Here is a 14,056-nt window from a genome sequence, read left to right on the forward strand (position 1 = left end):
ATGCGTGTTCAATACCTTCGATTAACTCTGTCTTTGTACTATAACGCTTTCCGGACTCATACACTTTCCTGACCGACCATCCCCAGACGTTTTCAATGATATTAAGGTCGAGTGAGTATGGTGACCACTCCGTGAGGTCAACTTTTTGGCCCTGAATCCAAGACTTCACGGATCGGGCGGTCTGCATTGGAGAATTATCTTCCTGGAAAATCTAATGCCTGTTTTTAGACAGGTTTTAGAAATGCGGAACAGCAGTTTTAAATACGGTGCAAGTGCCGTAGTAAGATATTGCTACCTACACCAATGTAACAGAATCCAGTTGCTCGGCTTACTCGGATAGCGGCGGCGGTGGCGGCAAGCAGCGAAATGCAGAGAGCCACAAGGCGCTGACCCAGGCACAGCAGCGTATCAATGTAAAGCGACATTTTCTTACTTGTTTTGTTATGAGAGACATCTCATATGATGATAATCAAATCAAAACAAAAACAAGTAAGAACGCTGCAGTCGGGCGATACCGATTGAAGAAGACTCATTCACAGCCCAAACGCTGTCAACCAGAGTATATAGTGCAATTTTCAAGTGTAGTGCGCAACAAAAAACAGGGCATGATCCCATTAAAATTGGAAAATCATCGATAGCTATTGCTATGATCATTGCATTATTGCATTCAAATTACATACATATATAATTTATAGAATTTTGACTTTTAATAATATATGTATATTTATTTTCCTATACATGGGCACACACTCATCGTCTATTCTATGCGTGCAGACAGAAGCGCGCCTTTTCTCACATTCTTAGAATTTCGATTGATTTCTGGACTTTTTAGCCGTTACTGTAGTTTTGTCTGATGACGCTCTCTTAATAAGCTATTCTATTTTAGCAACTAGCTGGTCAAGCAAAGCAGTGGTGCGGGTGCAAAGGGCGACGCAAGTAATGTTAGAGTAGGAGGTTCGAACCTCTTCGATGCTATTTTTTTTTTTCATACATATTTCGTTTTTTATAAAATAGATATTTTATTGGGAAGGTGCGAGCTTGAATGAATGGCACTTAATCCTTTTCTTTTTCTTAGCCGACTAATTTTATAAGTTTAAATTTGTTTCTTCTTAAATACATATACGCCCTCAAATACATACATATGTATATATGTATATTTGTAAGTCTGCACGAATAGCATCAAGCATTTCAGCCTCATACACGCGCTCATTTGTATGTGTGTATGTATGTATACATAAATGCGTACTCTAGCATATTCTAAGAATCTAGTTGCGATTGATTTGTCTTTGCATTTTTTTAAATTTCCAGCCGCTACACTAGATTTTCTTTACTATGTGGCGTCATAACAATAATGTGATTTTGTTTTAACTGATGCGGTAGTGCTGTAGGCTGAAGCGCCGGCGATCTTTATTTTAGATATTTTGACATGAACATGCTATTCGGCTTGGGTGCGAGTTCAAATCCCGTGGAAAACTCGTTTTTGTAAATTGCAAATTTTTTGTTATTTTAGCTTTTTTATATTTTATTAATTTTATAAAAATGTTTCCTTCCGTGATATTAATGTCTATTAAGCCTATTTATGTGTACACATACATAAACAGATAGCTGACGCATATAAATGACGCAATACGGGCACTATAAATGCCGATTGCCACGCCCCTAGTGGCCGTAGACTCCTCCTTTTTGGTCAGTTCTTTAAACGAGCAACCGGTAACCTAAATGCAAAATTTGAATTCTTACGCTCAAAAAATGTGAAAATTACAGGATATTTTTCGATATGCCACGCCCCTAAAGAGGCGTAAAAATTATTTTTGGGGCATCGATAGAGGAGGCTACCAGTAACTAAACTATCCAAATTTGAAGCTTCTAGCTCTTAAACTGAAGGAGATATAAACTTTTGCGGTTTGCCACGCCCCCATGGGCGGACATATATCTACCATAGCTCGTTGGACGTGGGTGGTCAACCCGCGTATATATACCAAATTTCAGGTCTCTAGCATCAATAGTGTCCAAATTATAGCCGAATTCGAAAAATCACTATATCTTCAGGTCCGATTTGCCATGCCCCTAGTAGGCGTAGATATATAATTTTTCCACCCATCTTTATAGAATTAAAACATCAGCTTACGTGCAAAATTTCAGCATTCTAGGTTTATTTTGCCACGCCCCCAATGGGCGGAGATATATCCGCCATAGCTCGTGATCTTGGGTGGTCGACGCGGACCTACATACCAAATTTCAGCTTTCTAGCTCTTCAACAAACGTGATTTATGGTATATCGGAAAATGCATTTACATGTATTTGCCAAGGCACAAGTCTCTAGTACTTGAAATACGCCTTTTACAAAGGTGATGGTGAGGGGGTGAACTAGGAGTGGGGGGCGAAATTTGACAAAAGTGTATATAAGTATACATATAAATTTTGTAGACTACTTTGAAAGATGTAGGAGATATAAATTTATTACTGGTTTTTGATAATTTTTTTAATCGATAACAACATAACGGGGAAAGTTATCGATATTTAAAGCAAAACTCGATATGCGCGTGCTATACACGGACCTAGGAAAAAAAATTCCAGTCTCTAGCTCTTATATCTTCTGAGATCGACGCGTTCAAACATACGGCCGGACAGGGCTATATCGACTCAGCTCGTCGTCCTGATCAAAATTCAAGTCTCTAGCTCTTATATCTTCTGAGATCGACGCGTTCAAACATACGGCCGGACAGGGCTATATCGACTCAGCTCGTCGTCCTGATCAAGAATATATATACTTTATGGGGTCTGCCACACCTTCTTTTGCCTGTTACATACATTTAACAAAACCATTATACCCTGATTTCCCATTTTCAATGGGTTCAGGGTATAACAAGTAAGAAGACTCTAGTCGAGACTGCTCGACTAGGAGATACCTTGAACCCTCTAATCTGATATTCTAATCAGTTTGCACTTCTTTTCGACACACATATATACACACACACGTATTAGAATGCGCTCTACTAACTGCGCTTGGGCTGCGCTGTAGTGTAGGTAACATTATAAGAATTTATTTGTTGAATAATTTAATTTCTATACGTACAATCTTAATGAAAGTTTCAGGGCGTAATTATATGGTGAAAATGTATGTACATTCTAAAGCACATGTCTCTAGTACTTGAAATACGCCTTTTACAAAGGTGAGGGTGAGGGGGTGGATATAGGGGTGGGGCGTAAATTACAACAAAAATCGAAATTATATAAAATACATATAAGTCTACATTTAAAATTTGCAAGCTCTAGCTCTAAAGGTGTAGGAGATATAATTAAATAACTAGCTTTCGATAAGGTTTTTGATCGATAATAAAATATCGGGAGTTATCGATATATAAAGAAAAACTTGATATGCGCGTGATATACACTGACCTAGGAAAAAATTTCAAGTCTCTAGCTCTTATATCTTCTGAAATCGACGCGTTCATACATACGGACGGACGGACAGACAGACGGACAGGGCCAAATCGACTTAGCTCGTCGCCCTGATCAAGAATATATATACTTTGTGGGGTCTGCCACGCCTCCTTCTGCCTGTTACATACTTTTAACAAAACCATTATACCCTGATTTCCCATTTTCAATGGGTTCAAGGTATAAAAATAAAGGAAAATGTAATACTTAGAAAAACAAGTTTGAACTAAAGAAAAGCAAAGGAATGGAGACAAATTTATTCAAATGCAGCATATATCTTTAGGCTTCATTCAAATTTTGGTCAGTTCTTTTATTTTTTAATTTCAACCGCCCATAAAAAAAGTAATATTAGTTGAAATTAAAAAATTTCAAATGCTAAATTGTAGATTGCGGAATTACCTTTCCGATGAGGGATATATCAATATAGTATATTTAATATAACTAAAAAAAAATGGGTATTTCAGACACATTTAAGCTGTTCTAGGACAATGGAGTTAGGCAAAAGCCCACAAAATCGAGTCAGTTACCCAAAAAGGTCACAAAACATCGATATCTTCAATATCTTACCTAAAGATATGGCTACAGGAAGAGTGGGCCAAAATCGGCTCCATGGACACAAAAAAAAACTGAAGCCTTTGCACAAAAACATCTAAGGGACATTATAGAATATAGTGAATATCATACCAAATGTTAAATGTGAAACGTTTTTAATAGAACTCGAATTTGATCAGTTGTTAAAGAAAAAACCGAATGTGTAAGTAACGCCAAATTTTGGGTTTTTTCGGTTTATGTACAATTTTTGTTAGTTATATGAAATATACTATATTGATATATACCTAATCGGAAAGGTAATTCTTCAATCTACAATTTAGCATTTACAATTTTTTAATTTCATGGGCGTCTGAGATTGAAAAATAATAAAACCGAATATTAATGTTACTGTCTTTAATTATAAATTTAGAGCGAGCCTGATCAAAGGAGTAATACTTATATCCTTAACAATACTAAATATCACCCAAGCTATCATGATAAAGAGCATTGTCCTGTTACTCCTGATATAACTATCGTCTGAAGGAAAGGCATGATCATTTAAGATACGCAAATATTGACCCTATTTCATTACGTTAGTGATAGGAATGCATGACAGAACCTCTATCATGGTTTTTTCCTCTACGAGCATTTTTCATTCTGGCAAATAAATTTGTTTTCGACGTGAGCTTTAGTCGATGAAGCTTTTATCTATCCATAAAACGGGTCGTCAGACTTCCCTTGACTTGTGCACCTATTTCTTATTTCTGGACTTGATGAGCGACACGCCCTTGCTCCTATTTTTGCAAAGCTTTACTTTATTTCAACGTCAACACAGTACGTTTAGAGTTTATGTTCTTAGCAATCAAATTTTTAAAACATTGCAGCATTTTGCAGCCTTAGAAAAAAAGGTTCTGCCTGCAATGGTCATATTATATGATTGGCAGCTGTAGCTGTGAATATTTATGGGTCATATTGCATGCATTATGATTAGCAGAAAGAGAACGGAAAAGGTAAACTGCATAACATTTGGCATTCATAGAGCTATTTTTATACCCTGAACCCATTTTCAATGAGAAATCAGGGTATAAGGGTTTTGTTGAAATGTATGTAACAGGCAGAAGGAGGCGTGGGTGACCCCACAAAGTACATATGTATATTCTTGATCAGGGTGACGAGCTGAGTCAATTTGGCCCTATCCGTCTGTCTGTCCGTATGTATGAACGCGTCGATTTCAGAAGATATAAGAGCTAGAGAATTCAATTTTTTAAAACTTTTTTTTTAAATGTCCGTAATTACAGCGCGCATATCGAGTTTATCATTAAAAATCGATAACTCATCCCGATTTTTTATCGATAAAAACCCTTATCGAAAACCAGTTATAAAATTATATCTTCTACATTTTATTGCTAGAGTCTCCAAATTTTTAATGTATGCTTATATGCAATTTATGCAATTTCGGTTTTTGTTAAAATTTACCCCCACCTCTATGTCCACCCCTCACCCTCACTTTTGTAAAAGGCGTATTTCAAATACTAGAGACTTGCGCTTTAGCAAATACATGCATATCCATGTTATAATCATAATCTGAAATTTTCATGAATATCGTATGTCCATAAAAAAAGTTATTAAACAATTAAGTTCTCATAGTAAGCGCACACTGCGCCCATGCGTGTTTATGCTTGTGTGTGTATGTGGGTGTAAATGTTTGTGTATGTGTGTGTGTGTATGTATGCCTGCGTGTGTGTATATGTGTGTGTGTGTGCGTGTTTCTTGTGCAAGCTGAAAGACGCGAAAAATTATTGAAATAGCTATTACTCCAAGGGTTCAGGGGATCTCGTAGTCGAGCAGTCTCGAATAGAGTTATAAGAGCTAGAGAACTTAAATTTGGCATGCATACTAGTGTGTACCATACGCAGTACAAGTTTATCATATTTTTTTGATAACTCTTCCAATAACTTTTTGATCGCATTTCAAGTACTAGAGACTTGTGCTTTGGAATGTACACACATTTTAACCATATGATCACGCCCTGAAAGTTGTAGCAGATATAAATTGACTACTGGTTTCCGATCATGTTTATAATCGATAACAAAATAACGGGGAAAGTTATCGATTTTTGAAGCAAGATTGACGCGTTCATACATACGGACGGACGGACAGGGCCAAGTCGACTAATCTCGTCGCCCTGATCAAGAATATATATACTTTATATACAACAAAACCATTATACCTTGATTTCAAATTTTGGGGTTCAGTTCAATGGGTTCAGGGTACAAAAATGAAAAAACGAAAAGTGAGTGCGTCATAGGCGAAAAACGTCTACGTGTATGACAATTTTTGAGTCTGTATGCGATTTTAACAACTTATTTAGTCACACACACATACACTCCCACTCCATCAATTCTTTTTTAATCGGCTGAATATTCTACCTGGAGCCTGGAGCAACGTACTCTTTTTTGGTTTGGCTTCTATGTCACTCAACATACATACATGTACATGTACATGTATATACATACAGTATGTCCAGTAGAGTACAGTATTGTTTGCAACACAAAAAAAAAGTCGTACAAATTCAACTTTAACATCATATTTTATTAGGAAATGCACTTTTTCTCAGATTTTTTTTTACATTATTTTTGTTTCATATATTCTTAATGAAAATAAATAACAAAAATATTAAGAATAGTAACCAAATTATACAAAATAATTCAAAACAAAAGACAATCAGCTAATATTAGCTGTCTATAAATTCTTTGCAAAATGCAAACATTAATATTATGAGATATGTATCTCTCTAAGATCGGTGTGGAATTGGCTAATATATTGGTATGCCCAGCATTAGCTTCCATTACACCTCTGAGGTTTCTTACTTGTTCTATATTCCACTCCCCTAAAGAGGTGTAATATTTATTTTTGGAGCATCGATAACACCAGTAACTCAACTATACTAATTCGAAGCTTCTAGCTGTTGAACTGTAGGGGATATAAATTTTGCAGTTTTCCACGCCTCTTGTAGCGTCATACATGTACACACACAGACATCCGCACGCACGCATAAACACGCATTAGTTGCAGTGTTGGCTTACTATGGTAACTTAATTGCTTAATAAATACATTTATACTACACATTTAATCTACACTTAAAATTTGGAAGCTCTAGCTCTAAAGGTGTAGGAGATATAATTAAATAACTAGCTTTCGATAAGGTTTCTAATCGATAATAAAATATCGGGAGTAGCTATCGATATTTAGAGAAAGGCTCGATATGGGCGTGATATACACGGACCTCGAAAACAAAATTTCAAGTCTCTTTAATATTTATTTATTTATTTACAGTGGCTCACAGCTTATTTGACCCAACGTAAAATAAAAATTTCATCAGCTCATTACTTTTTACCCAATACAAATTTTTGAAAAATTCAAACGTAGAATTGTTATTTCAATATTAAATTAATGGAAAGCATAACTTTTTTATTGATATTTTAAAAAAACACAGTATGAAAATAACACTAACTAAAAGAAGTCATAAACTCAATGTCACAGCTTATTTGACCCAGTAGTTAATTTTAACAGTAATTTCAAAATTATGGCTAGTTTTTTTACACTTACTATTTTGCATAACCCCCTTATTGATCTAATACAGCCTTAAGTCTTCCCGGCATTGAAGCCACCAATTTTTTTGTTGTTTCGGACAGGATTTTCCCCCGGACAGGATTTTCCTCGACTAATGTTGTTTTTAAATATTTTTTGTTAGAAACATTTCGAGACCTGATACTAGTATCTAAAATAACCCACAAATTTTGATTACATTACATTTACATTAAGATCCGGGGAGGTTTGAGGTTATGCGGCCAGTTCCATACCAGCCAAGACTGAACAACACCCGATGTGTGCTTTGGGTCGTTCTCCTGATAAAATGTAAAGTCCTCTTTCAGGGCAAGATATTCAGCACTTTGGATAAGATTTTGTGTTAAAATGCTTAAAAACATAATTTTATCCATGGTGCTTTCAATAAAAGCTAGTTTTCCAACTCCAGAGACAGACACACAGGCCCAAAACCTCACAGACCTTCCATCATGCTTTACTGTGGGTTTCAGGTGCTTCTCATGCAGCTCGGTATTCGCTTCTCGCAAGACGTAGGGCCTCCCATCCAAACCAAATATGTTAAACTTGGACTCGTCAGCGAAAATGACTGTTCCAGTAGCTGGTGTCCTTGTTAATGTACTCTTTAGCGAGTCAGAGCCGGCTTTCCTTATTTTTCTTACTAATGAAAGGCTTCTTGCGAGCAATTCTACCATGTAAATCATGGTCTCGGAGTATACAACGAATCGCTTCTGCACCACACGACTTCCCCAGCTGTTGCTCCATCTGACTAGCCAGTTTTGGAGCGGATAGCTTGGGGATTTCCTTCATTTGGCGCACAATGTATCACTCATCGGTCTCATTGAAAATTTTGTTGGCAGCCCTTATTAACCACTCTGTTTTCAAAAACAAATAGGTTTATTATGTTGTTTCATCAATAAAATGATTTCACATTTTCCAACGAAAACAGATAGGAAACACGTAAAAAAATATACAAGATTCAGACTAGGACACACAAAACTGACTCACGAATACATATTCAATAAAACACCTGCTCCTACCTGCCCATTTTTCAATAGCGACACCTTGACAACAAAACACCCACAACTCCAATGCCAACACGTAATGAATATCACTCAATATATATATATATATATACATATATATATATGTAAATAAATATAGAATGTAAGCAATGTATATAAAGTAAATAATTTATATAATGTAAATAATGCCTGAAAGCCTTTGTCGCTCTAGCTTAACAAATTGTTATTTAGAATTAATTTCTTGATAACAATAAATAAATAAATAATTATGTTGATTACTGTAGATTCGGGTAAATTAACGAACTCTGCAATTTTTCGCCGCAAAATTCCATTTTAAAAGTGGTGTAGCTCCAATTCCCGCTGCTGTATTGTTGTGCGCTTTCCCATTTTTGCAAACACGTGTTTCCTTCAAAAAATCTCACTTTGAATGGTAAAAATACTTCAGCTTCACATTGCGAATTCAATAATCAAAACAAAAACTGAAATAGTACCTTAAATTTCCATTTTACGCGAATATACCTGTTCTTAAAAAAAAGTGGGTCAAATAAGCTGTGACATTGAATTTATGACTTCTTTTAGTTTTCGTTATTTTCTTACTGTGTTTTTTTAAATATCAATAAAAAGGTTATGCTTTCCATTAATTTAATATTGAAATAACAATTCCACGTTTGAATTTTTCAAAAATTTGTATTGGGTAAAAAGTAATGAGCTGATGAAATTTTTATTTTACGTTGGGTCAAATAAGCTGTGAGCCACTTATATGGGGCACTTTATTTTGAATCAATTTACTGCATACAAAAGTGTTGTGTTTAACATTTTTTAAATTTAAGAGTACAGGACACATTATCCTTTTCTACTTAAATATAATTATATTTTTATAATATGGAAATTGATTTGATGTTTTTTTCTTATTTTAAATAAAAAAAAAACGGTTCAATATTATATTTTAAAAAAATTGTTGATAAATGTGTGTTATTTTCTGTTTTTCATTAAAAAATATAATATTGATAATAATACTATTGTTTATCATATTTATTCTCTCTCTAATTCGCACATTAGGCCTGTACGCATAGTTCTGGCAAGTGTATATAGCAATTGAGGGTGTGATTCTGAAGGAATAATTAATTCATTTTTTTTCTGCGAATAAACTTATCCATTAAGACCTTAAATAATGGCATATTCACTTTTTATACTCATTCACGAAAGTGAATTAGTATATTGGTTTTGTGCAATGTCCGTCTTGCTGTCCGTCCGTCTGTCCGTATGAACGCAGTTTATTTCAGCACTATTGAAGCTAGATACTTGAAATTATGAACACATAATCGTGTATATCTCCGCTTTATAGTGTTAAAATTTTCCCGATCCGCCCACCTAGGGCATGGCAATCGGAAAATGCATTTTCCGATATGCCAGAAATCATATTAGTTGAAGAGCTAGAAACCTGAAATTTGGAACGTAGATCCGCGTCGACCACCCAAGATCACGAGCTATGTCGGATATATCTCCGCCCATTGGGGGCGTGGCAAATCGGATAAAACTCTATCGATGACTCAAAAATAATTTTTACGCCTTTTTAGGGGCGTGACATATCGAAAAAGGGCCTGTAATTTTCACACTTTTTAAGCGTAAGCATTCAAATTTTACAGTTAGGGTACCGTTAGCTCATTCTAACAACCGACAAAAATGATGTGTTTACGCCCTGTGGGAGCGTGGAAAATCGGGAAAATCTACAGTATTAGAGCGAAACTTAAACTTACTAAATTGAGTATTCCGCAGTCGGTGACGCCCGACTGCAACGTTCTTACTCGCTTTAATGCTACAAAGCCCGAAAAATTGGTGTATGTTGAATTTTTTCCTTGACTGAATCAAATATACTTAACGAAACATGAATATTTCCATACAGGAATAGGATATCATTTTGTTGCGACACCAGTAAAATTTGTAGAACATATTTGATAAAATAATGAACGGCTTAGCAAACAGTAATGACGACACTATTGAGTGCCCATTGTGTATGGAACCGCTAGAGGTTGATGATTTGACTTTTTTCCCATGCACGTGTGGATACCAAGTAAGTTTAATGGAGATAGAAATTTTATTGCAAGTATATGTCTTATATAATTTACAGATTTGTAGATTCTGTTGGCACAGAATTCGTACAGACGAAAACAAACTGTGTCCAGCATGTCGAAAAGAATACCCAGAAAATCCTGCTGATTTTAAACCGCTTACTCAAGAGGAAGTAAGTATATTATAACAACATCGATATTACTATCGACTGTATATTTTTTACTTTACGGCCTCAACACGTTTGTAGAATTTATTACAAGAAGAGTAACATAATTTTCTCTTTTTTCGTCTTTTTTTTTAAATTTTTTTTTATAAATATTTTAAATTTTTGTATACGTATCTTCATGAATATATACATATATCCAATTTAAGTCGCTAGTACATCATTTTTAGAAAAGAATATGCCGATTTTTTTCGTATACTTGACAGAACTTCATGTCCGATAAGCATAGATATATGTATTTAATAATTAATAGTTTATACGAGAATATTTGTTAAATTTAAAGTCTATAGCTAACACCATAAATAATAGTGTTTTTGTTTTGTCACATTCTTGTATTTGCTGATTTTATTAGGTTGTATACGTTTTACTACTCAGTGTCATTTATTAATTAGTATTTATATGGATACTACCGTATTGTATGCTGTAAAATACCAATGTGCTGCTGATGAATTCAGTTGGTTTATTTCGTACATTCAAAGGAAATGAAATAAATTATTTTCATAATATATTAATACAATTTTCCTTAATAATGTTAGATGATTGCATTCAAATCTCAAAAGCGTCAAAGAGATCAACAACGAAAACAAAAAATAACTGAAAACCGGAAACACCTAGCTAATGTTCGTGTGGTTCAAAAAAATTTGGTATTTGTTGTTGGGTTGCCGCCTCGACTAGCTGACGCTGACGTAAGTGTATAAGTAAACGATTTATATACATTTTCTTTCAATTTACGATTTTATGTAACAGATTTTGAAAAAGCACGAATATTTTGGAAAATATGGAAAAATTCATAAAGTTGTTATAAACCCAAGTACAACTTACGCTGGAGTACAGGTAAATATTTCGCTATTTTAAAAATGTTTAGCTAATCGTAATATTTAAAGGGTCCGTCAGCGTCGGCTTATGTCACATATGTACACAATGCAGATGCATTGCGAGCTATACAAAGTGTAAACAATATAATGATAGATGGGCGTCTAATAAAAACCAGTCTCGGAACAACAAAATATTGCAGCCATTTTATGAAGAACCAACAATGTCCCAAATGCGATTGTATGTATTTACATGAGTTGGGTGACTCAGAAGCTAGTTTTACTAAGGAGGTAAAATATCGTATTTAAAATGTATTATATATTACATCATTATTCAAATTTTAAGGAAATGCATCAAGGAAAACATCAAGAGTATGAAAAACGACTGCATGATGCCTTAATTGCCACTTCTGGGGTGACCGGTAATGGTGCAAGTGTAGTTGGTAGCGGTGCCTCAAAAGTAAACGGTAAAACTTTTTTTTATAAAAATATAGAGCACCTCAAAAAAAGAGTAACAATGTTTCTATACAGCTTCGGGTACGATGTCATCATTATCATCTTCGACATCGTCTGTTGCAAATAGTTCAACTTTAGGAAATGCACAGCAGAAAGAAGCTTGGCCAAGTTTATCAGTTTCTCCAATTAATAACAAAGAAACCTTAGGAACAGCCTCTAATATGAACGGAAAAAGTAGAAAGGAAAAGTCACGGAACGACAAAGGTCGTCATGATAAAAATAAAACTAAAAACAAAAATCATGTGTTCCCTAATGCTAATACATCTAACAAAGAGAACTTTATACCTGATACCAGGGGTGATTCCAGCTCTATAACTATAACAGCTCCAGCTGAGGAATTAGTCAGTACTTCTACAAAAATAGAATTAGATTCTGTTAGGAATCGACCAAAATCTGAACGTAACAAAGAAAAAGTATCATTAAATCGTGCCTCACTTTCAAGAGACCAAAAAGAAATGAAAGAAGAAATCCAAAAGACTTCGGCTGAAGTAAATCAACAGTTGGATCATTCTGACGAAGGGCCGAATTCCAGCAAAGAAGTAACCAATCGCAATGAAAGCAATATATTCTCACTCTCAAGTCGGCCAGCATCTAATGTACATCGGTCGCTTAGTTCTAGCAGTGAAAATAGTGATGATCACTTGTCTGAAAGCAGTACAAGTGAACAAAGTTCGCCTGGCAATGTAAAGAATGTACGATGTAATAGTAACGCAACCCATACTGATATGATCAATAGCAATATAGAATTGGCAAACTCTGATATTTTGTCAACAACAAACACAGCAAACGTACATAAAGCGTGCGAACCAAATACTAAAAAAAGAGATGAAATAACTCAATCAGAAATCCAAGATGATATAGGAACATTAAATATCGGAAGAATCGACTCCACAAAGGAAGAATCGGGTATGTTATTTTTATTAACTAAATTTGTTATACTTTTGTAAGGTGGAATGTTTTTTTATACCCTGAACCCATTGAAATTGGGAAATCAGGGTATACTGTTTTTGTGAAAAGTATGTAACAGACAGAAGAAACTCTAGGACTCCATAAAGTATATAAATTCTTGATCTGGGCGACGACCTGAGTCGATATAGCCCCGTACGTCCGTCCGTATGAACGCCTAGATATCGGAAGTTAAACGAGCTAGAGAGCTGAAATTTTGTATGCATACTCGTGTATACCATACACAGTCCAATTTATTATATTTTTGCCATAACTCTTCAAATAACTTTTTATACCCTGAACCCATTGAAAATGGGAAATCAGGGTATAATGGTTTTGTTAAAAGTATGTAACAGGCAAAAGGAGGAGTGGCAGACCCCACAAAGTATATATATTCTTGATCAGGGCGACGAGCTGAGTTGATTTGGCCCTGTCCGTCTGTCTGTCCGTCCGTCCGTCCGTATGTATGAACGCGTCGATTTCAGAAGATATAAGAGCTAGAGACTTGAAATTTTTTTCCTAGGTCCGTGTATATCACGCGCATATCAAGTTTTTCTTTATATATCGATAACTACTCCCGATATTTTATTATCGATCAAAAACCTTATCGAAAGCTAGTTTTTTAATTATATCTCCTACACTTTTAGAGCTAGAGCTTGCAAATTTTAAATGTAGACTTATATGTATTTTATATAATTTCGATTTTTGTTGTAATTTACGCCCCACCCCTATATCCACCCCCTCACCCTCACCTTTGTAAAAGGCGTATTTCAAGTACTAGAGACATGTGCTTTGGAATGTACATACATTTTCACCATATAATTACGCCCTGAAACTTTCATTAAGATTGTACGTATAGAAATAAAATTATTCAACAAATAAATTCTTAT

General features: G+C 35.0%; 1 protein-coding gene across 2 annotated transcripts in view; it reads left to right on the plus strand.

Moving 5' to 3' along the window:
• Positions 1-14,056, plus strand: part of LOC6578224 (CCR4-NOT transcription complex subunit 4) — a 50,141-nt gene that overhangs the window by 1,301 nt on the left and 34,784 nt on the right. For both annotated transcript variants that reach the window (XM_015166108.3, XM_002004103.4), the window contains exons 2-8: positions 10,504-10,671; positions 10,729-10,842; positions 11,430-11,579; positions 11,641-11,727; positions 11,778-11,996; positions 12,052-12,172; positions 12,237-13,127. In XM_015166108.3, the coding sequence (XP_015021594.1) occupies positions 10,564-10,671; positions 10,729-10,842; positions 11,430-11,579; positions 11,641-11,727; positions 11,778-11,996; positions 12,052-12,172; positions 12,237-13,127 (1,690 nt within the window). In that variant the 5' untranslated portion in view covers positions 10,504-10,563. The remainder of the gene's footprint in view (positions 1-10,503; positions 10,672-10,728; positions 10,843-11,429; positions 11,580-11,640; positions 11,728-11,777; positions 11,997-12,051; positions 12,173-12,236; positions 13,128-14,056) is intronic.

Source organism: Drosophila mojavensis, unplaced genomic scaffold (genome assembly GCF_018153725.1).
Source record: "Drosophila mojavensis isolate 15081-1352.22 unplaced genomic scaffold, ASM1815372v1 contig_108, whole genome shotgun sequence".
NCBI classification, from domain to species: Eukaryota; Metazoa; Arthropoda; class Insecta; order Diptera; family Drosophilidae; genus Drosophila; species Drosophila mojavensis.